Below are 25,057 nucleotides of genomic sequence, written 5' to 3' on the forward strand. Positions count from 1 at the left end.
TTGATGGGTTTACCTTTGTATGTTGTTTGTTTTTTCTCTCTTACAGCCTTCAATATTCTTTCCTTAGTTTCTGAACTTGTTGTTTTAATGACATGTTGTGGGGTAGTTCTATTTTGATCTGGTCTGTTTGGTGTCCTGGAGGCCTCTTGCATCTGTATGGGAATATCTTTCTCTAGATTGGGAAATTTTCCATTATTATTTTGTTAAATATATTACGCATTCTCTTCGCTTGCACCTCTTCTCCTTCTTCGATGCCCATGATTCTCAAGTTTGGTCTTTTGATGGAGTCGGTGAGTTCCTGCACTTTCTTTTCACAGGTCTTGAGTTGTTTAATTAATAGTTCTTCAGTTTTTCCTTTAATTACCATTTCATCTTCAAGTTCTGAGATTCTGTCTTCTGTTTGTTCTATCCTGCTGGATTGGCCTTCCGTTTTGTTTTGCAGTTCTGTTTCATTCTTTTTTCTGAGGTTTTCCATATCCTGGCTGTTTTCTTCTTTATTGTTGTCTATTTTTGTCCTGAGTTCATTTATCTGTTTATTCATTGTGTTCTCTGTTTCACTTTGGTGTTTATACAGTGCTTCTATGGTTTCCTTTATTTCTTCTTTTGCTTTTTCAAATTCTCTAATTCTGTTGTCTTGGAATTTCTTGAGTGTCTCCTGTACATTTTGGTTGACCCTATCCAGTATCATCTCTATAAAATTCTCATTGAGTACCTGTAGTATGTCTTCTTTTAAATTATTCTTGTGGGCTTCATTGGGTCCTTTGGCATAGTTTATCTTCATTTTGTTGGAGTCTGGATCTGAGTACCTGTTTTCTTTATTTCCCTCTTGTTCCTGTACTATTTTTTTGCTGTGGGGAAACTGGTTTCCCTGGTTTTTCTGTCTTCCCGTCATTGTCTTTGGTGTTGTTACTGTCCCTGTACTGTGTGCAATTAAGTATTTTCTAGCTTGTAATAATAACAATGGTAATATTTAGAATGGAAGGGTGACCTGAGATGGAAAGCAAGAAGTTAAAGTAATGGGAAAAACAAATACACAGACTGGAAGGAGAAAACAGAACAAGGTATCAGACAAGAAGGTTTCAAAGGTATAAACAGGGAGCTTTAGTGTACTAATCGACAGTAAGCTGAACAGACATTAGAGAGACAGAGAGAGGATTGAAAATCAAAAAAAAAAGATAATAAAAATAAAAAATAAGTAAATTAAAGAAAAATCTACATATAAAAATGTATTAAAATAAAATGAAAAAATAGAAAAATTTATAAAACCCCCAAAACCAAAAAAACCTCCAAGTTCAAATGCAATGAAGTTTCAATCTTAATAATTTTGGTGTCCATCTCAGTCTCCAATCCTGGAGATGGTGCCTCAGATGTTCTGTAGTTGTCTCATCAAAGGGGACGCATAAAGTAGAACAAAACTACACACACACACACACACACACACACACACACACACAAAAACCCACCAAGTGTCCAAAGTTCAAAGGTAATACAGTTTCAGTAAGTTTTTCAGCTTGCAGGTATAATTCGGTTGTTTTCTCAGCAAAGGTAGGGGACAAAGAAAAAAAAAGAGTCTGGAGACAGTTCTGAGAATGGTATCTGCAGCTGTGGCTTGCCTGCCTGCTGCTGTCAGCCTGCTGTTGCTGGAGGCGTTATTTATGCAGATCTCAGGGGTGAGCTTAGCACTCATCTGGCCCTGCAGGCTTTGTTTGCTCAGATTTCTCCTGTGCGCGAGCCTCTGCTACAAGCTTTCCCCTTTCCAAGCACACTGGGAAAAGAGACACTGCACCCGCGTTGTCAGGCCTGCATGCTTATTTAGAGTTCATGTGGGAGATGAGTCTTCCCCCCTCTCCTGTGCAGTTTTCCTCCCACCGCCACTTTCACAAGCTTTCCTGCTCCTGATTACTGGGCGGTGCCGCTGCTCCTGCCAGCCGCCATATTTGTTTACAGTTCACTTGGGAAGTGGGTCTTCCCTCCTCTCCTGTGGAGTTTTCCTCCCTCCGCCACTCTCACAAGCTTTCCCACTCCTGGTTGCTGGGCGTGCACCCCCGCTCCTGCCAGAGGCTCCTCAGCCAGGCCGGCTTGTTTATTTACAGTCCCCGGAAGGGTTCCCTTCCCCCAATCTTCGAAGCTCAGTGCACCCCACCCTCTTTCCCACATATCTTAATTGTTCTTAGTGCTTATTACTCAGTTTCTCTTTTTTTCCCCTGGTGGAGTTTAGTGTGTCCAGGGGGCTATGCTGCTCTGACCCAGGCTTGTCTGTGGGAGTACCGCGGTACTGCGAAGCTCACCTGGTCCGTGTCTTCCCAAGCCATCTGGGTGCGGGCGACTGGCTGCCTGGGGGCCCTTCTGGTTTCTCCTTTTAACTGTAAAGTGGAGATTCTCTGTGCCAGCTGGAGGTGTGGAGGTGTCAAAGTTTTGCCTCTTCTCAGTGATTATGCCTGTAAAGTGTGTCTCCAGCATCTCTCCAAAATTTCACTATAGTAGGCTCGCTTTCTGCTTCCTCCCTCTAGCCGCCATCTTGGAATCCCACCAGAAACGGAATCTTAATGAGGCTAATCTCTTTGACAGTCTGGTCTCAAGCTTTAGTTTGGGAAAATAAGAACTAGAGCCCCAGAATTTTAGTTAATTGACATAAATAACTTCCTGTGTCACTTTCTTCTTGTTTCACATTCATCAGTGACATATACACAACATCTTTTCCCTTTCTGATGGGATTACCATTACACTGAATTACTATATTTCTGCTTCTAAGAATTCATGGGTTCTTTTTCTTTGTAGTTGTTGTTTTTTTGTAAAACTTTAATTTGAATAGTTATTTCTCCCCTTTCCTTTGCAATTAATTTCTTTTTCTCATTTCTTCTTTTTACCTAAAATGCTGTAGATATAGACATCAACATCTCTCACCTCCTGTCTTTAGGGGCCTGCTTGCCTCACATCAGTTCACAGGTCCTAAGGAAATAGACATCGTTTTACATCGTAACAGTATGATCAGAAGCAATATGCAAAAGAGACTAAAAATATATCTTACTCATTGTGACTTATATTTTCTCATAAAATCGAAATTCTGAATTGCACAGGAATTTCGGCGTGGAATAAAAACTTGAAAAGGCGGCATGTAGCCAGTGGGCATGGTGGCACACACTTACAATCCTAGCTCTTGTAGCTTGTGGTAGGAGGATCTTGAGTTTGAGACCAAATTGAGCTACAGCCCCTTGTTGGGGAAGAGGGGCCCACAACATTTAATATTTTTATCTCAAAACTACACTCTAGTTAAATCATCTTGGTAAATACCTTTCTGTATACTTTTCTTGTGGGTACATAAAGCCATTACTTTAAAAAAATGTTGATTATTCGTAGCATTACTATCAGAAGCATTAACATTCCAATACTATTATTAATAGTGTTGTTCTCATCAAGAATTTGTTTTGTTATGTGGTTTTTGGTTTTTGGGACAGAATCTCACAATATAGCCCAGACCATATTGAACTCACTAGGCATCCTAGTCTGGCCTTGAATTTGCAGTCCTCCTGCTTCAGGCTCCGAAGTAGTGGGATTGCCATTGTTCCATGCTTTTAACTTTAAAGACTACTTTAATGTATCTTACTCAGTCACCTAACCATGTGCTTTTATGCGTGTTTTTTTGTTGTTGTTGTTGTTGTGGCATTTTTGTTATCGAAAAGACTAACTAGAATTCAGACATGAAATTTAGAAAACACAATCTAGAGAGAAAGAAGTGGTTTTGAAATCATTGTCTTTTCTGAAGACATCAAAATACTTTGCTATTATTTATTCAGTCAAGAAATACTGCTGAGCTGGGAGCCAGTAGCTCATACCTGTAATCCTAGCTATTCAGGAGGCAGAGATCAGGAGGATCACAGTTCAAGACAGGCTGGGCAAATAGTTCGAGAGACCCTATATTGAAAATACCTAACACAAAAAGGGCTGGTGGAGTGACTCAAGGTGTAGGCCCTAGGTTCAAGCCCCGGTAGCACAAAATGAATAAATAAACAAACAAACAAATGCTGCTGAATGCCTACTACGTGGCAGGTACTAGGTGAGGTACATACAGATGAACAAGATGTGGATAGTTTCTGTTACTTTGCCTCTAAAATTTAGTTTCTTCTGTGCATAATTTGGTTCTAAATAGAATGAGTTCTTTCAAATAGAATAGGTTAGGAAAATTGTCCTTCACATATCACTCAGTTGAAGGCAGGTATTTTATTATTTATTGGTATTTAATCAGACTTAAGGGTTTGCCTTTGATCATTTTCTGGATTCTTAATGAGCTTGGCCATGATCTCTCTCTTCATTATCTTATTATCTTACAAAGCCTCAATCTTTACACCCACTCCTGGCTTAGATTTCATAAACCAAAGAGGTGTAACTTTTTTTAAGAATCCTGTCTTTGTGTGATAACTGTTCTATTTCATTATATATTTTCCTTGTCCCCTAGATAAATCTTCAAGTTCCAGGTGACTTTCTTAACATGTAGTTACCAGGATATCCCTGTTTGCCAGGTGACAGAACTACTGGTTTCTACAAAGGGGCAGTCATTTCTGCTTTCTTCATTGTGTTCTTAGTGAGACATGCTATTTTTTTGGCCTTTCAGTGTCAAAACAATGCCTTGTTTCTTGAAACTCTGAGGTATTTAGAATTCTGAAGATGTGGTTCCAATCATTTTCTTTTGACCCTCTTGTTTTAAATGTTTTCTTCCCAATGGTCCAATTTAAAGTGTCTCATCATTTTTCAAGCCCTTTGGGTAGCCCCATAAGATCTCACAGTATACTAGTCCTTATGTGACTTCACATATTTTTACATATTTCTGTAAAAAACAATGGAACCTTTGGAGATTTCCATCCTGTACTCCCTTTCCCAGATTGTTTTAAAAACATGAAATAAGAACAACTCCTAAACTAGACACTGATAGAATCTGTGTTATTATCAGCTTGTGTTATTATCCCTACTTTTAGTTTCTGTCTGTGAGTTCCTGATTTGGGTGGGGTTGTGAGGAATAGGAAGTATGCCTCCTGTTGGCAATTAGGAGACAGGATATTGTCCTAATTCTAGGGTGACTCTGAATCTGTGATTTTTTTTTTTTTTTGTAGTGCTAAGGATTGTTCCTAGGGCAACATTGCTTGCTAGGCAATTGCTCTACCATGTGAGATATGCCTCCAGCCATTTTGTTAGTATTTTTTGAGGGAGGGTCTTGCTTACTTTGCTTAGGCTGGCCTCAAACTCATGATCCTCCTATCTGTGTCCTAAGTAGTGGGATTACAAGTTTTGTGCCACTACAACTGATTTACTGTGATTACTTTGTTATATTTACATTATTATGGTATTTGTCAAAGCTTGTGATAATTAGGTGAATTATATCCATGTTTTCCCCTATTGTTTCTTGCTATGTTCTTCTTTGTCCCTTAAAAGAGTTTTATAAAAGTAGTAATGTATTTTGACTCCCACAAAGCCTCTTGACTTTCTGCCATGGCATTATCTTTTTCCATGACTGTCTATTACCATAGACTTTCCTAGACTTTTTACTTTGGTTGCAACATCCAACCACAGTCTGGTGATTTGCATTCCCCATCAGTGTGACCATCAGCTACCTTTTTATGGACCAAAGTCACATTAGCAATCTGCTGGTATTTTTACCATAGTGCATAGAACTCTCCATTATCACTCATGGCTTCTTGACTGACATCAGTCTTAGAGATTTGTCTGCATTCTAGTTGGTCTTGATCTTGACCAACTAGTAAGCTCTAGATTTACTGCTGTTTCTATTTCTCTGTCTTCAACAGAAGTTTGAGAATTAGAATCTCCTTTGTGTCTCTGCTAAAGTGAAAGCTGTCTCTTGGGTTTCTATTTCTCCCCTTTGTCCCATTTCTCAATAATCTGCTCTCTATCTGGTTGTGCCCCCTATTGACTTTGGATTCCTGTCCTTATCTTGAACCGTATCCTATGCTTTCTTGAGTATTATTTTAATTTTGTTCCATTTTTGATAAAGGTTTTTTTTTTTTACTGTTCTTTCTTCTTTGTATGCAAGTTTGCCACATAGTTCTTACTAGTTTTGAGTTTTTTTCTTTCCAGTTCTTTCAATAAAATAATTTCTACAAACCATCTAGTTCTCTCATGAGTGGGTTATTTATTATAAAAACCTTTTGTGTATTTCTCACACGGCTTAGATTGCTTCTTCCTTAATATTCCTTCTGAACTTAATTCACTGTATAGTATTTTTCAAAGAGAGAGGTCAACTGAAATGGAGGCAAGCAAGGAAGGAAAACAGCTTATTACTCACCTAATATGATGTTGCTTTGGCTTCTCTTGTATTTGATTTATAAACACTGGTATAAGCCAGTTGCCTGTGAAGTCCAAAGCTCTCTAAGTTGAGTTGTTGAATTGTTTGTACTGCCTAGTGATAGTAGTTCCTCTCTCTCTCTCTCTCTCTCTCAGGCTGTCTCTCCCTCTTTTGTTTTTGTTGTTGTTCACTCATTTTGTCTACTGATTAAAGAGTGATTAGCTATTTACATGCCAAGGTCTGCTTTAATGTTGTAGTAGTGTTCATTCCAAATGTGATTATAGGAATCCTAAAAGGAAAGTAGTATTGGAGACTTTAAGGCGTTTGCTATGTTTCATCCCTCTTATACCAAACTAAAGTACTTTTTACCTAGTCTCTCTGTGCAGAGAACACATGTAGTATCTATGGGTTATCTTCAACAAATATGTTTAGTTCCCTGATTTAATATTGTAAGGCTTTTGGCTAAGAACACCTGATAGGTTATTCCTCCTGTGCCATCACTGACTGCCAGCAGAGAGCTTGGGAAATATAAGTTCATCTTGGTATATGCGTGAGCACAATACTTCAGAAGATTAAAGTTTTAAATATTATAAAATGCATTTTAGAGACAATCCATTTATTTACCAATATAGATGTACAAGTCTAGTGAAATATTAATGCCTTAGTGTGCTTATGGTACTTTCAATGCTTTGTTATTGCGATCAGGAATCTATTGAATGATTTGAATCATAGAGCGATACATTATGTACTGATAATGTGTTTAGGTTGTGTGCGTCCTGAACTCAAATTGGAGAAGACAACTTGGAGAGGGCTGTATATGACCTGTGGGATAGGTTCAAGAGCTTTTCCTCTTTAAGCACAGTCTAAAATACTGAAATTCTGTTATTACTACTCCTTATACAGCAGACATTCTTAACCCTTTCTTGCCATAAACTCCTTCAACAATTTGATGAAACAGGCTTATCCTTAGAATAGTGGAATGAAACAAAATATTTAGGGTTACATAGCAAACTGACTGTTAATATATTAACATTACATATTTAAAAGTCAGATGTGTGGTGCATTAATATGCTGTGATCCATGTAGAGTAAGACCTGGATGTGGGCCTCCTTACTCCTGGAGCTTCAAAGTAGGGAGGGACACAGGTGAAACTTGAAGACACCTGCCATAGTTATAGTTGCCCCTGTGGCTATCTGTGTTGGTGAACAGGCCACAAGATGGGCTGCTATTGCTGAGGATAGGGGCTTGCATTTTAAAGTGAAGGAATTTCTCAAGTTTTGTATAGTATTAAGTGAAAATGAAGATGTATATTTTTCATATCCAAATCTACATGCTTCCCTGAATTTCATCCATGGTCCTGAAGGATTCTTGGTTTAGTACTATATGTTTCCTTTAGGTTACCTGTAACTCATTGTTTCTGTTAGTCTGTAAAGAATCTTTGTGAGTTTTGATCTAGAAAAATTGGATAGTTAATCTGGTGCTATTTTCTCATACAGAAGTCATGACAGGATTTCCCTATATTTATCATCAGCTGGACAGAGAATAGATGTCTGAATGTGGCTGATTTGTGATCATTGGAGTCACAAAGTGTTTTTAAATAAAGGTTTTCTACAAAACCAGGACACCTAGTTTAATATTTGTTTTAAAACAAATTGTTTATTTGAAACTTAGTATTTGTTTTACTTGAGAAAGCATTCAGGAAAGACTGCAAGGAATGGGGCCAGGAATTGTGCCTCAAGAGTTATCACTGAAGTGGGGTAAAAATCAAATCACAACATTTTAGAAATGAAGATTACCAAACACAAGGAATGTCCTTTGGGACAGCCAATCTTCCTTTCCTTTTCATGTCAGCAAATGAGAAGAGCCAACAGATTTGGTCAGGTACTATAGTAAAGTTGGAGTGGGAGCTGAGACCCTATAAAAGGCAAAAATTTTAAGCCAGGCACTGGTGGCTCACACCTGTAATCCTAGCTACTCAGGAGTCAGCGATCAGGAGGATTGTGGTTTGAAGCTGGCCTAGGCAAATAGTCCAAGAGACCCTATCTTGAAAAAAAAACCATCACAAAAAAGGGCTGGTAGAGTGACTCAAGGGGTAGGTCCTGAGTTCAAACTCCACAAAAAAAAAGTTTTTTTAGAATGTTTTATGAGTAGAACACCGTGTCTTTTATGCTCTGATTAGTAGAAGCATCAATTTACTTTTTATTGATAAAAATATAAACTCATGAAAACAACCCACCACTGTTCGTTGAACAGGTATTTTTTGTGTCCTCCTCTCTATTAATCAATAGAGACACAAGATGGAAAACCAGGGCCCCATAGTATGGAGAGTAGACAGACAGACTTAGTTTGCATATTGGTCACTCTCAGAGTCCGTGAAATCTGGTACATTTGGGAAGTGTTACCTAATCCTGTAAAATGTAAGTTCTGATTCCCTATGAGAGCCATAGTCTACTTTGAGTATTCCAAAATACTTAATGGAAAATGCATATTAATTTACCTTTGAGCATACAAAGGCAAACAAAAATGGCACATTTTAGTCTGGCTGGAATTCATATCTGGTGGAGTCACAACCTTATGATTGATGTTCCAAACTGTAATTATAAACATTTTGAACAAAAATATAATTGCAACAGAATAAATAAAAAATCATAAAATGTTGAATTTATTGATGTGAGGTATAAAAGTTTCTGAAATTCTGGGCCTTGGTCTGGGCTGACACCACTAGAGTAGAGGCTGGACTGCAGCACGGTGAGAGGGCCAGGCTGAAATGGTGCTCTCTCTTGCTCTAGAACTATTATGTACGGATGGACTACTGCATAATAGCATCCACTTACATGTGTATAAATATAGGACTCTTCACTTACAAAATGTAGCCAGTGCATTTTCTCTCCATTTGCTCATGCTAATCACCTCTCTGCATCCCCACTTCCTCCTGTGGCTATCTCTTCCATGGGCCATTGTTTGATCTTTATGTCCTTAAAGTCTTGTCCCCCATGCCCACATTCTGTAGTGCTTTCACCACACCCTTGTAGTATCCTTTTGTATTCTTTTCCTGCCTCTCTCTCATTTGCACTCAGAAGGAGCAAGCAGGGCAGCAGGGAGGGCAGGGTTCTATTTCTTTTCATCTTCATGTTTCTTATAGTCAGGCCCTTTTGCCTGCCAACCCAGACCCACATCTGCCCTATTCTGTACAACTTTGGAAGATCAGATTTGTATCTAGCTCCAGCTGCTAAGTGAATGTCAGCTGTGCTGGGCTCCTCCTAATGGGGAAAGACTGAATCAGGATGGAAAGCAATATTTGATTGTTGCTCTCCTTGAATAATAACTTTCACTCACAGAGGAGCCTTAAACAGTGTGACTGCTTGTGTGGTCTTCAGTATTTCCAGCTCTCAGTAGTTTGAGCCTCCTCCTTGTGTCCAAAGATCAAATGTTAGAGGATGGTTTCTGGTTATCTTTTACCACATTTAGCTCCTTCACAGACACATCTCTTTTTCTGACATGACATTTGAAAGTCAAGAACCTTTGACTTTAAAAATGGAATTTGCTCAATATGAGAAGTTTATTCCATTATTAATTATGTGATGAAGGGTCAAGTGCCTAAACTTCACACTTAAAACTTCTTATTAATTCACGTAAGGTTTCTTAGTTCCTTCTTTGTGGCAAGTACTTTTCTGTGTGGTAGGGACAGTGAGGAAAAAAAAAAAAGAAACCAGCTAAGCTGTCCTCAGGGAGATCCAGACCTTTCCAACCAATAGGGCAGAATCCTAGAGTTGGATGTGGTGACTGCTCAGAGGCAAAGCACACCTGGACAGAGTTCGGTGAAAGCAGCTGTTCTAAGTGGTGAGGTCTAGAGAGGGATCTAGGGGTGGGAGGGGAGGACTGGGCAAGATTCCTGAGCAGAGGATGGCTTCAATGCCCAGTCTAAGGTCCTGGAGGCTAGGAAGAAGTCAGGCTGGGGAGCCAAATCTTGGGGGACTTGGAATATGAACCATGGAAGCATAACAGTCTAAAGGGAAAAGTCATATGGGCTACACATAATTTTACTGATCTTTAAATTTTATCATGTAGCATGTATGTAAATGCAAAAATTATACCTGTTGAAACCATTCCAAGAATGGGGGAAGGCGAGGATAAAGAAGAGTTGTGGAGGGGGTAAATTCAAGTATGATATATTTGATATATTGTAAGAACTATTGTACATGCCACAATGTACTCCCACCCAGCACAATAATAAAGGGGAAAAAAATAATCACTTAAAAAAATATTTCATGTGTGGTCGTCTTATTTCAGCTGAGAAGTTTGAAAGATGCCCATCCATATACATCAGTCTATTATTCAATCTGTCTTGCTGGTTTGAAATTTCTTTCCTAACTTGTTATTCAAATATTTCCCAATTAATTTATGTTTTAGAAAATTGTGGTTCTATTAATATTTGTAGAAGTATATACTATCTTTAACTTGTTATAAAGAACGTTTCTTCATCTGGCTTTCCATTTTAAAATCCTAGCTGTGTTTTGACCTGTGTGCCATTCTAGGGGATTTCCATGACAGAAATCTTTCAGGCCCCACCCTGAGAATTACACAGTGCAGCAGGTAGTGCTGGCTGCTGGTGGGGCTTTCACTCCTTTTAGTTCTCCTTAGCGTTTGTTTTCAGTAGATTTCAGAATTTTAAAATGTGTGCCCTTTAGCAAATATTATGACAGTACAGCATGTGTGGAGAATGCACAAAGGTGAACCAGAAGCAGTTCTGGTAAGCCAATCATTGGTAACCAGAGCTGCCACCTTGCTCTGGACTCCTAAATTGAAATCCCAAGTGAGGTCTAACTGTCTCACTCTTCTGGATTCCCTTTCTAAGTGAGAGGATTAGTCCTGGGCAACAGCAGGAGCGATTTGGGACCCAGGGAAGAACCCATGTTCCAATGGGAAGTTCCAGCAGGAACCTAGGACTTTTCCTCCAAAATGGTCACTACCTAGCTACCTCTCAGAGACTGTCTAGAATCCTGTCTTCAGCAGATAGAGTGTTATGTGCTGTGCATCATGGGTAATGAATTCCCATATCTGATGTGTTCTACCTCAGATTCAATCTCAGTTGTCATTTTTAATAGATGAAAATGTGAACATTGATCTCTACCACATGGCAACAGTCAATTTTCTCTTATAATCATCTAATATAAATAACTTGTGGACTATCTGGAGACAAAGTGAAACCTCCATTTCACACCCCAAAATAAATAAATAAATAAATCACTTTAATTGTCATTTTCTGTGTTCATTTTCACAGTTATGAAATTAACATATAGTTATATGACTTTGAAAAAATAAAATGGCTTTAAGGATAGTAGAATTATAATTATTTGCTGTATTTGATGTGTAGCCTAGCACAGTGATCTTGGGCCTTCCATAGTAATAATCTTATATGATTTGATGAGTGTCTGGAATTCACATTCTAGTCTTTAGGCTGTGCAGAATTGAATTTTGAACCTCCAGTGCCAAAATCTTGTGGCCCTGATAGAATGTTTAGAGGACCATTCTGTAAAGGCCATGATTTATCACTCTTAAATAATTAAGGATAATTCTTTGGATATCTACTTATATCTTTAAATATTGATAGGAGCAATCTTTATACTTGAATGTAAATTTTCTGTTTTCCTTTTATTTTGAGTCCTTCTCTGGTTCCTCAAGTCTTTACTTGTGCTTCTCTGAGATTGTGTAGATGGTATCTCATGCATAGACACCTCAGAAATTCCCAAGATCTTTGGAATTTCTGTAACCAGCTCCTCCACCGTCACTTCATCAAGATCTAAAATGGTTCTCCTTAACTCTAAACCCTCACTCTTGTTTTTTTGAGACAGGGTCTCACTAAATAGCCTAAACCAGCAAGAACTTGTAATCCTCCTGCCTCTAGTACTAGGATGAATTTTGACTCTTTAGATACTATAACTGTTAACTCTTTGCCATAATTACTATGCTGAAACTTAACATCATATGTAAATACAATTGTATCTGTCAGTTTTACCTATTATTTCAATACTATTCAATTATCAACCATCTTCTATCATTCCTATAGTCTGTTTTTGTGTTTTTATCTGATATTTGTGTATTGGATATTTTGATGTGTCATTAGTTTACATGCTTTCTTTATTCAGAATATACTAGGCCAAGCAATGTTGCAGGTGGGGAAGACACTGCAGACAAAATCCAAGCCTTATCTCACAGAGCTTACATTTAAACAGGGAGACAGATAATAAACAAGTAAATGGACAAATAAAAGATTACAATGATGAAGATATGACACAGAGTAAAGGAGTAGGTAAAGATAGAAGTGACAGGCATTATGTTGTTTTAGAGGGAGTAACAGACCTAAAGGGGGACAGTAGTGAAGAGCTCCCTAATTGTAAGGACAGTTTGAAGAAAGACTCCAGGCTGAAACAAGGTGGCACTAACGTGAGGACAGCAGGATGGCCAGAGAGGCTGGCCAGAACACTTGTGAGGGAAGAGAGTAGTATCTGAGGCCAGGTGGGAGGGACAGTAAGTAAAGTGGTTGAGGCTCATGTCAGTTCCTGTGAAAGGTGATGGCAATCCACATTGGGCAGCTGGGGTAGAAATGGTGAGAAATGCTTAGATTTCTGTGAACCGAGAAGGAAAGGCACAGATGGGATGATTCCTGGGTTTGTTTCCAGCAGGAATAATTTCTAGGTTTTCTTTTGAATGGGTGTTATTTGCAGAAAGGGAGGGGCTGAGGGAAGAAGAACTTTGGTGATAACATATCCAATTCTGTTTTACTGAGATGATAGTAAGCTAGGCAAGTAGACAAGGAGCAGTGCCTGGGGTTGGGTCTTTGGAGCCATCTGCACAGTGATGATGAGATAGCGATTAGACTTGGGGACATACCTGGAGGGGGGGTAGGAGGAGAACACAGTGCCCACCCCTCCTTTCCCAATCGGGGACCTGATTGAGGATGGCACCAGAGGCTGGAGAGTTCTTGCCAATGAAGTGGAAAGAGATCTGGAAGTTAAGAAGATATTTCTGGAAGGGAAGTTAGGGCAAGGTTTTGTAGACTTGAGTTTTTTATTTCATGTGTTTTCTTATTCTCCTTATTATGTAATTAAGTTTCTACTGCTAACCAAATCTCCATGCCTCTGAAAATGCAGCTCTTTTTTTTGTAACTGGAAACATACTCCATAATCATCCTAGAGTACTGATGTTCCCCAATTTAGGATTTTTTGACTTTACAGTAGTACAAAAGCTGTATATATTCAGTAGAAACCTTACTTTGGATTTTGAATTCGGTCTTTCCCAGGGCTAGTGATATGCAGTTCACCTCGCCCCACCCTACTCTTTCTCTCTCCTGGAAAGAGGCAGTGAGACCCTGCTTGGGTCATCACTGTGATCATAAGGGTTAACCACTGATTCTCTACAGTGGCTATATTGCTAAGCTAGGATGTGATATAGGTTAGGTGTATTAATTACCTTTTTAAAAAAATTTACAATGGGTTTATCAGGAAGTAACCCCAACATCAATCCAGGAGCACTTGCCTTGGAAATAATGTATCTTTTAAGTTACTCATTTTGACTCTCAGACATTACTTTAGCTTAGTTCGGGGATCAGAAAACCTTTTCTATAAAGGGCCAGGTAATATTTTCAGCTTCATGAGAAATGCATTCTATATAGCATCTATTCACCTCTGTAGTTACAGCATGAAAACAACTGTGGAAAACATGTAAAGGAATGAATACAGCTCTGTCCTTATAAAACTTTACTCCTCAAAAACAAGCAGCTGGCCAGATTTTGCCCATGGCTCTATATATCTGGACTTTCTGGTGTAACCTTTAAGAGTTGATCAAGCTATAAAGTACTGGTTTAATTTTTTTTAAAGAAAGAAATCAATTAAATTTGGTATGTTAAACACTTTTTAAACTATTGCCTTTTATCAGTCAGTTTTAGCCTCCAAAATTTTATCAAGCATATACTTTATTCTCAATGGAGTTACATAAAAATTTGGAAACAGGTAGTCATCTGTCATCTCTCCCCTCCACCCCCTGTCATCACTTGCTTTATTTGCTTGCATCAGGTTACTTTTAATCCTTCTCTATGAGTATGTTCTCTGAATAATGTCCTGCTGCTTATGTTAAGTAGTGCAGAATTTCCATATTATAAGTTCCAAAGGTTGAGGGAATGTTTGGTTCATCATGAATATAATGCACAGGTATATAAAACATCACATAGAAATTACATTTGCCATGAGTGTACCATGGTGCCCTACTACTTACTGTTATTTCTGTTTCCATTTAAGTGCTTACCTGTTTTTAGGGTTAAATAATAAATTTTTATGAACTGCTTAGAACAGGTCTGTTCCATACTAATGACTTAAATAATCCTAGCTGTTGTTTTCATGTAGCTATTGATGCCCTCTGTCCTGAGGTCTTCTGAGTGTACTGTATCCTCAACATGGAGTCATGGCCTTTCCTGTGAATAAAACAGCCAAATGTCCAGACCATTTAGTAGGGAGATGATAACCTTTTCAAAAAATGGTGCTGGAACAACTGGATATCCATCTGCAAATAATGAAGTTGGACCCCTAATCATATAAAGTAACTCAAAATGTATTATAGAAATAAATGCAAGGCCCAATTGTATGGGAGGCTGATATTAGAAGGATTGTGATTTGAGGCTAGCCCAAGCAAAAAGTCCGTTAGATACTATCCCAACCGAAAAAGCTTAGTGTGATGGTGCATGCCTATCATCCTAGCTACTGTAGGCAACATAAATAGGAGGATGGTGATCCAGGCTTGTGGGCAAAAATTGAGATCCTATATAAAAAATAACCAAAGCTAAAAGGAGCGAACATATGGCTCAAGTGGTAGAGCACCTGCCTAGCAAGTGCAAGGCTCTGAGTTCAAATTCCAGTACCTCCAAATACATACATACATACATACGTGCAAGGATTAAACAATAAAACTCTTAGAATAAAACATAGGAATGAGTCTTCATGATCTTGGGTTAAGCAAAGTATTCCTAAATATGATACCAAAAACACAAGTGACAAAACAAAAAGTAGGTAAGTTAGACATTTTGGCTTCATAGATAGGCCACCATTTAGAAAGTGAAAAGACAAACCCTACAATGAGAGGAAAACATTTCAAGTTTTATATCTGTTAAGGGACTTTATCCAGAATATATAAGGAAGTTTTACAATTTTGCAGCAATGTCTAATTTAAAAATAGGAAAAGGATTCAAGTATACATTTCTGTAATGAAAAACAGAAAAAACACATGAAAAAATGCTCAGTATCATTAGTCATCATGAAAATGCAGATCAAAACCACAAGGAGGTACCATTTTACACCATTAGCGTGGCTGTAATCAAAATCATACCACAACAGTTGTTGGTTAGGATGTGAAGAAATTAGAACCCCTAGTCATTGCTGGTGAGAATGTGAAATGGTGCTACCAGCTTGGGAAAGAGACTTGGTAGCTCCTCAAAATGGTAAATATTGGTGTTACCATGTGGCTTAGCAACTCCACTCCTAGGTATTGATACACAAGAGAAATGAAAACTTTAGATGATAAAAGCCAGTTACAACAGCACACAATCTGTAGGATTCCTTTTTTATGAACTGTTCACAACAGGTAAATGTGTAGAGGCAGAAAACAGATTGTTAGTGGCTCTCTGGGTCCAAGTGGGAGTTGGGGGTAATGTCTGATGGATAGTTTCTTTTGGGGATGATGAAAATGTTCTATAACTAGATGGTAATGGTGTACATATGGCCATGAGTATATGTAAACCACTGAATTGCAAACTTTACAATGGTGAATTTTATGGTATGTAAATTGTATCTCCATAAAGTATTTAAGAATAAAATGGTCCTGGATCTGCCCTCATGGCTTTGAAAGATTATGTGTGAAACATACCTTTTTTCTTTTTTTATTTCATAGTTGCTACCTGGACTTTAGTTACAGCTCAGTTTTATAGGCTGAGTCCCTAGTGAGCTCTTGCCCTACTTTCCACGATCTGTATACTTCTACTCAGGGTACACTCAAGACCAGGAAATGATGAAGGCCGGCGGCCTTATGTTGCACTGAGAGGTTTTTCCACAAGGCAGTAAATATACCAGTGACAAAGGTTTTCAGCTGATTAATTTTAGGGATTTAATATTAGGTTAATTTTTTAATTGTGTATAGAGATGATTTTAAGACAAAGTCTCTCAATCACATCTTTTCTTTTAAAAAAAATCTTTGTTGATTCATGTACATATTAATATTTTACTTATTTTATGTTCTCCGTGCCTTATAAAGATTATATATGTACATATTTGTTATTCCAAAGTTTTTGTTTTAATTTAAAAATAGAAAGCAGTTCTTTAAAAAGAAAATTAAACATGTTCTAAAGCACATGCTCTCCATGTTCTGTGTGCACAAAAACCAACTGTATCTTGTTAAAAATGTGAATATCCTCGGCCTCCTACCCCCAGCAGGTTGGTTCAAACTTAATTTTTAAGGAACATCCTCCAAGGAGCAAGGTTTTGCCCTATGATAAACAAGGGCCCCAGTGATTCAGCCTAAAATGAGGAGGTAATATAAGAGTGGTTGACTTGTTCTTCACGTTATCATAGGTAATAAATAGTGGGTATTCAGATATTTTCAAACCATTTGATAGGAGAAATAGATGACATCCTGACTCTTACTCTGCTGTTAGAAAATAATACTCTTTTCTCACCAACGTATTTCTCAGTGTATGAAACTGTAGTCCTTGCTGCCACCTCCCTGCCAGCATCTGTCACTGTGAATGATCTCAGTCTCTGCCCTTTCTTTCCAGATTTCCTTTGACTTAGCTGAGTACACTGCAGATGTTGACGGGGTTGGCACTCTGCGGCTTCTGGATGCAGTTAAGACCTGCGGCCTTATCAACTCTGTGAAGTTCTATCAGGCCTCAACAAGTGAACTTTATGGAAAAGTGCAGGAAATACCCCAGAAGGAGACCACCCCGTTCTATCCTCGGTCACCCTACGGTGAGAGCACATGTGCCTCTCTGTGCCTTTGTGCAGCATTCTCCATGGGTGGGTGTGTTCCTGAGTTCATTCTGCTGGTGTCTAACCACTGACGTCATTTAGGTGTGAGATTAACATTGAGATGGACTAAAATGACCGGACTTGTTGAGAAGCATACTTCTTCCAACTACAGGTTTTGCTGCCATTGCCTCCAGGGTGAAATTATGACCCCACTTCACCATCCATGTTCATTCAATCCTGCCACACAGATCACTTTAAAACTAAAATTAGATCCAACATGATTCTTTTTCTAAGTTGTTCTGAGATTGTGCTGAAGTGATAGGGCTTCAGGTTCTGTATTTCCTCCTGAACTCAAACCGTTAAAAAAGAAAAAAAAAAAAAACAAGAATTATGAGAGATGTAATATCTAGCATATTTGTAGAGAATATTCAGTACTTAAGTGATGAGATTTCAAAGCAGTTTGAATGTTAAGATACCCAGTGGTTTTTTTAATTCTTTAAAATTGAAAAAAAAAAGAGTGCAAGATCTAAGAGTGCTAAACTTGATTTATTCCACACAATATAGTTGAATCAATTAGATGGTGAAAGAGTAAGTTACAGGTATCAGAAAAGTAGGAAATTATTAACTATTTCCTGATGAACAGGATTAACTGTCATAGGAACCTGTATTGACTTTTGATTCATATGTTTGTCATTTTCATGGCAAATTATAATTTTTGCAAGTATTTACTATTTAAGGTGGCTTAGAATCATTTTCTTTCATAACAACTTTATCTTTAAAATTTATTCTAACAGGGGCAGCAAAACTCTATGCCTATTGGATTGTGGTGAACTTCCGAGAAGCATATAATCTCTTTGCAGTGAATGGCATTCTTTTCAATCATGAGAGTCCCAGAAGAGGTTAGTGAATGTAGTTTCTGTTATAAATGTTAGAGGTGATAGATGAAGAAATGGAAATCTGGCTTTAATTAATAATCACATTTATGGGTTTTTTTAAATATATAAGAAAAACTGAACAGTGTTCCAATTTTAGTGTTTTTATTAGTAGTTTTTATCAGGAATGTTTCCAACCTAAGCATTAGGAAGTTTCCATATGAATGCAAAGGAATAAGGAGTAAATTAATCTTTGTTTCTGGAAGTCACTTCTATTCACAAAGACTCAACCAGTTGGATAGTCAGTATTTTTTCTTTATGTTCCATTAAACATACACCTCAGAAATTACAGTGCTTCTAGAAATCAGTTCTTAGAGTTAGAAGCATTAACTTTTTTTTTTTTTTTAACAGCACTGGGGGTTGAACTCAGGGTTTCATGATTGCTAGGCAGGCGCTGCTACTTGAGCCACTCTACCAGCCCTGATTTTGTGTTGAGTATTTTCGAGATTGATAGGTCTCTCGAACTATTTACCCTGTGGCTGGCTTCAAACCTTGATCTTCCTGATCTCTGCCTCTTGAGTACCTAGGATTACAGGCATGAGCCACAAGTGCCTGTCTCTCTCTCTCTCTCTCTTATTTTAATTTTATCTGTTTGTGTTGGCTTGTTGCCTTTTCATAGTTGTCATTAAGACTGTGTAACCAAATGGTAGCTTTCTTATAATCAGCATTAGGTTTTAAATAAGAAGATACATACTCCCATCCTTATTTCTCTTTAGTGAAGTGTGAGAAATCATAACCAAGTATTTGCACTTTTTTTTTGCAAAAAAACCCTTAAAACTTGAAAATTAATTTTCAAACTAAGTTAATCTGGAAGATTAACTTAATATTTAAGCTAATATTAAAGATTGTTTTCTGAAACTTCTTTGAGTTATATTCAGCTGGGAATAGAACTTAGGGCCTCACACATATATACCCTTTATAACATAAAAATTATCAGTATATTGCAAGAAATTTTAGTAAACTTTTTGGCTATCTTTTAGTCTGAGAATACACTGGAAGCCCAATGGATAAGTTGTTTCTTGTCCCAAAACAAGTAATACTTTATAACTTTTTTAGGGAAACTTTATGTGACTATATAGCCACCTAATTAAACCAACAAGTCATGAAGAAAGATTAAAGTGATAGGCTTATAAAGGTATCTTTAGCGTCAGTACATTTTTATTTTATAATTGCTTAAGTTAAAAATGCCCCTGGTGGGTTGTTAAAGCATAAGACACTGGCCTGTCATTTCTGTTGCTGGAGCAGCCAAAAACATTTCTTAATTAAATTTGTGGTTCTGAGTTTTGCTGGTAATGGAAAAGGAAAAGAAAGGTCCTAGCTGACCTTGACAGCAGCATCTGATATCTGGGGCACTCAAGGTAGGATTCTGTTCAGTGAATGGTAATCACTGCCTCTTTTCTTACAAATGTGTTTCTACACATTGTTAGCTTCCTATATTCTTCCCTCTTCAACTTTTCCACCTGAGAAAAAAGGTAAAAGTTGTTGTGAATCAGGTTAGGAAAGAGAAAAGCATTCTTAAGTTATAGAGTAAAAAGAGAGGTTTAAATATAACACCCCTGCTAATCCTCTATAGCTCCTGATAAGAGAGAACCATTTCTTTTTTTTTGATCAATGTTATTTACTTTCTTTTAAGGAAATTTTAAGTAATTCTTCTTTATTTAAAAGAAAATTAAAGGAGGGTATAAGAAGAAAAGAAAAATTTTCTTCACATTCCCTCCCATATCCTCAGACCCAGTGTTAGCATCTCTTCAGAAGTGTGTCTTCAGACCTGCAAAGAGAATTATTCCATGTGTATTGTTGTGCATCTTGGATGTCTGCTTAGTATTTGTTAATAACTTGACCTTGTAGCACACACCTTTTTGTATCTTTTTGTTAAATATCTGGAAATCAATGTTGCTCCATTTTTTTACTCCACTTATATAATCACATAATTAAAATATATAGACGTATATGTGACAGTGGTATTAGTACTTTGATAAACTATCTAATACTTGATATTTACAGCATTTCTTAAAACCTGAAAATTAATTTTCAAACTAAGTTAATCTGGAAGATTAACTTGATCTTTAAACTAATGTTAAAGATTGTTTTCTGAAACTTGTTTGACAGACAGAATCCTAGTGGCAAGTCCATGTTGTGTTCTTAAAGCTCCAGCTTCTAAAGCACTGCCTACCTGTGAATAGACATTCAGTAAATACTCTTAAATGAATGGATGAATTGATTAATTAAGTCTTATGTTCCAGTAAAACTTTATTGACTTAAAAGTTAGGTGATCCAAGTTAGAAAATAGTAAAAATTCATAAAGTTTAAAATGAATATTGTCTTGTTGATTGCACACATATAGAAGTTAAAGCTAATAAACTATTTTGAAATAATGATTCGATCTGATATGCTTTAATAAATAGCTAAAAAGCTGATTTTTAATAATCCTCGCTTGCATACCACAATTTGTAATTTGTACATTTATTTTCATAAGCTGGTTGAGCATCAGTTCTGTTGCATCCTATTATAGGGAACAAGCACTTTTTCTCTAGATGGAGCACTGATAAACATCAGTCTAGTCCAAGGTATAGTCACAAATGCCCACTGAATAGAGCCCAAGTTGGCATAGTTTGGGGGAAACATATACTTTTTCTCTAGTGAAGAATAATTGATAATGTGTTTTTCAATAGCATGAATAACATTCCATGAGAGTTTCTGACTTGAAAAATTATGGAAGAAGTATTTTTTAGACTAGAAGATGGCAATCTATGGATCATGGGCCAAATCTAGCCCATCAAACTATTTTTTGTAAGTAAAATGTTATTGGAACAGAGCCAGGTTTTTTTTTTTTTTTAATATATAGTGTATGACTGCTTTTATACTACCAAGTCCCGTAGCCCACAAAGCCTAAAATATTTACTGTCTGGACCTTTAAGAAAGCCTTTGCTGGCTCCAGCTATAGATCTGTAGGTCCTCAACAGCCAAGAAACTTTCAGTTGGGTTTATTATAGATTTCTCCCAAGTAGCAAGGTAGTTTTTAGGAAGATTTCCAATGAATGCTAAAGTCCTAGAGTCAGTAATGGCCAGCCCTTTTACTTATCTCTAGAAGTATTTTTGTCATTTGGAGTTCTGTTGTCCTTTATATGACCTTGGGCTCTAAAGAAAGTGTAGAACCAAACAAGCTAGTACCTGGCCAAATGTCTGTAGCATAGCTCCCCATAGCCACCCCAGCTCCTGCGTTTTGTTACTTCCTCATTCTGTTTTCACGGTCTTCCCCATTTCAATCCTTTTGGCTTTCTTTCAAGACTTTATTTAGTTAGGTTTTCTTTTAAATATATTTGTGTTGCTAGGAGAACCTATGCTACATGTAGAGATAGTCCAAATTACCTACGATTGCATAGAATCAGCAGTAGGAAATCATTGATCTGTGGAAGAAAGCCAGTGATCCAATAGCTTGGCCTCTGTGTTCCTGTCAGCCATCCAGTCACCCTTTCAATGAGAGTAAGATGATCAATGCTCTCATGCTTTAGGTTTGCTTTATATAAGGTACAAACACATTAGTAATATTCACTGTAGTTATGCTAATGGATAATAAGTAAAATTTTAGAACTGTATATCCATGAGGAATGAAAATGTATTAGCATGTTTTGAGAATAATTATTTACTATGTTTTACATACTCATATTCACAAATAGTAACAGTATTCTTATTCATAAGCATTACATTTTTAAATAAAAAATACTATTCGTTTGTTAAAGAGTAAATGCTTTGTTTCATAAATAAGTTGTACAAAGCTGCTCATGTATTTGGAAAACTTTCTCCTATCATATTGTTTCCTCAAACTTGAAATTCTGTCCCTACTGCTTCTGGTTGTAGAATAACACATAATCTTTGTCTTTATATTTACATTTCCTTTTGCCACACATGTGACTGTGATGACACCTTTCTGCTGGAAATGTTAAGTTATATATTATCTGTTCAGGAAAAAAGATAGTGTTTATTATCTGGAGCTATTTAATTTTTGCAAGGAAATTGACATATACAATTTTTTGCCTTTGTTAAATTTCTTTAAAAAGTAATATTAAATATGACTGTGATGTCAGTTATATAAGTTATGGGGAAAATATGTAAAGATTTTTAATTAAAGTTTCTTATTAATAAGCATATTTGAATTTTTCTTTTCAAATATGTAACTTGCCAATAATAAAATCTACCCATAACTTTATTATTTTACAAATTAAAACATTAAAAACAATGTTATTTAATAAACTAACAAAAATGTTTCAGTTTTGATTATTATATTGGAAGGTAAAGTTAAAAAATACCTATTTGTCACCTAATAATATAATCAGTTTGCTAATTATGTCTTAATTCTTAGCATATTAGCAGAGTATTTTGGCATATTATGGGTGCAAATTTGGTGACGTGTAAGAAATTGTAAGTAAGATTAACAAAAGTTTATTCCAAATAAAATAAAACATTTTGCATGATAATTAAAGGGAGGCAAAAAAAAAAAAAGACATCCTAACTTATAGTCCATAAGATTAAAAATCAACTGTTCAAGTTAAAATTGATTTTCTGACTTTGATGACTATGGTCATAATGAGTAGAGGTTGAAATACACATAATACTGTGTGGTTTTGGGTTTTGAATGTGATTTTTTTTTTCTGTTTTCAATGGAATTAGAGACTTAGGTTTCCCTCAGATAAAGAGTGACTGAGGTTTCTGGGAAACTTGCCAAGATCCAGTTGTAGAGGAGAAAGGCTAAAAGTGTGCCCAGTGGAAAGTTCCCTGACTGCTCAGAGTGCCCAGTCAGTGCTTACACTGTGAAGACCCTGGCTTACCTCTGATTGCCAGGTGTTCCATGAAGATGTTTTTCTTATGTTGACACACCTTAGTCTTTTGATAATTAGGAAAGTGTGTGCTGTATACTGACTTGTTACTTCCAGAATTGACTGAGACGATTAGTTTGACTATGTGAACCTAACTCATGGACTGTTAGTTTACCAGAAGTGAGTCACACTTAGTGATTAGTTTCATATCTGGATACCCCAAGCCTGTGTAAGAAGTATCGCTCCATGTTAACAGTGTATTTCTTCCATTCTTCTCCCACTCTTTCTTCTCTTTGTTTAAATGTTTCAAGATGGAGCATTTGGAACTGGGGATGTAGCTCAGTGGTAGGAGTGCTTGGAGGGAGGGGATGGAAAGGGAGGAGAAAGGGAAGAGGAGGGAAAGAATTATACATTTACTCATCTAGGTAAATTATTCTCTTTTCTTTTTTTTTTTCTTTTTTTTTTTCATTTTTCTTTTATTATTCATATGTGCATACAAGGCTTGGTTCATTTCTCCCCCCTGCCCCCACCCCCTCCCTTACCACCCACTCCTCCCCCTCCCTCTCCCCCCCCCTCAATACCCAGTAGAAACTATTTTGCCCTTATTTCTAATTTTATTGTAGAGAGAGTATAAGCAATAATAGGAAGGAACAAGGGTTTTTGCTGGTTGAGATAAGGATAGCTATACAGGGCATTGACTCACATTGATTTCCTGTGCGTGGGTGTTACCTTCTAGGTTAATTCTTTTTGATCTAACCTTTTCTCTAGTACCTGTTCCCCTTTTCCTATTGGCCTCAGTTGCTTTAAGGTATCTGCTTTAGTTTCTCTGCATTAAGGGCAACAAATGCTAGCTAGTTTTTTAGGTGTCTTACCTATCCTCACCCCTTCCTTGTGTGCTCTCGCTTTTATCATGTGCTCATAGTCCAATCCCCTTGTTGTGTTTGCCTATTCTCTTTTCTTATTAGTTTTCTCCTTTTCTTTCTCCTTTCATGTTTCCGTGACACCTAACATATGCTCTCTTTCACTTTCCATGTGTAGCGCTATGCTACCTTCTCTGTGATTTGGGGCTTTCAAATCACAGAAGAGTGATTTGTCACCACTCTCTTCCTCCATGAGTTCTTCAGCTGTTGGACTCCCTATTTTCTGTAGAATTCCATGAGAGCCTAATACGTACCATTGAGAGGCTGGTGCATGCACTCATTTGATTTTATATTTCATTCTTCATTTTTTCCAAGCTGAGGAATCAAAGTAACTTGGTCATCATCATCATCATCATCATCAAGCATTATGATGGTGAAAAGTATTATACCTAGCAGCTAAATATGGTGCATGTGACATAGTAGTTTAATGCTCTAAAGATACTTTTAGAGGCACTTTGATTACTTCCACATTTCTTTATATGTATAGGAAAATTCTTCATACATCTATGTTTTTTTACAAAAATGATTACTAGTATAATCATTATTTAGTTTTTAGTTGTTCTTTGAAAGAATTTCTAAGAAAAAGCCAGCTTTCCCAAAATAGTCTTAGAATTTATGACACAGAGAGAAACTTAAAGATCATTCCATCCCATTTTTTTCATCAGTAAAGAAACTAAAGTAGCATGATTGTTGAGTTTTCCCAAGTTCATAAACATAAGAAATGTCACCTGAAGCTAAAAATAATCTTGGAGGGAGGGAGAATTGTGTAAATATTGTTCATGTGTGGAATCACATGTGTGTGAATTTTATGGTTGGAGCTGGGGCAAATCAACCCTTCTCTGGTAGGTAGGTTCTTGGACTTTGCAATAAAATAAGTGGAGAAGTTGGACATTTAGCATACAATTGCTCTTATCTTTTGTAAAAGATATTAGTTTAGTTAAAGATAATATTCCTTTCAGGTGTTTAGTAGAATTATAATACAACATTAAATTTAGTATTAAAATACAAATTTGATATGAATCAAATGCATATCAACAAGAAGTGGACAATGAGAAGAAATAGAACTAATAAAAATACATTAAAAATCGTG

The 25,057-nt window shown here is 36.9% G+C and overlaps 1 protein-coding gene across 2 annotated transcripts in view; it reads left to right on the forward strand.

Moving 5' to 3' along the window:
* The window catches only part of Gmds (GDP-mannose 4,6-dehydratase), a 631,788-nt gene that overhangs the window by 273,554 nt on the left and 333,177 nt on the right, over nt 1-25,057 (forward strand). For both annotated transcript variants that reach the window (XM_074082996.1, XM_020165951.2), the window contains exons 5-6: nt 17,109-17,301; nt 18,096-18,200. In XM_074082996.1, the coding sequence (XP_073939097.1) occupies nt 17,109-17,301; nt 18,096-18,200 (298 nt within the window). The remainder of the gene's footprint in view (nt 1-17,108; nt 17,302-18,095; nt 18,201-25,057) is intronic.

This window comes from Castor canadensis, chromosome 8 (genome assembly GCF_047511655.1).
Source record: "Castor canadensis chromosome 8, mCasCan1.hap1v2, whole genome shotgun sequence".
NCBI classification, from domain to species: domain Eukaryota; kingdom Metazoa; phylum Chordata; class Mammalia; order Rodentia; family Castoridae; genus Castor; species Castor canadensis.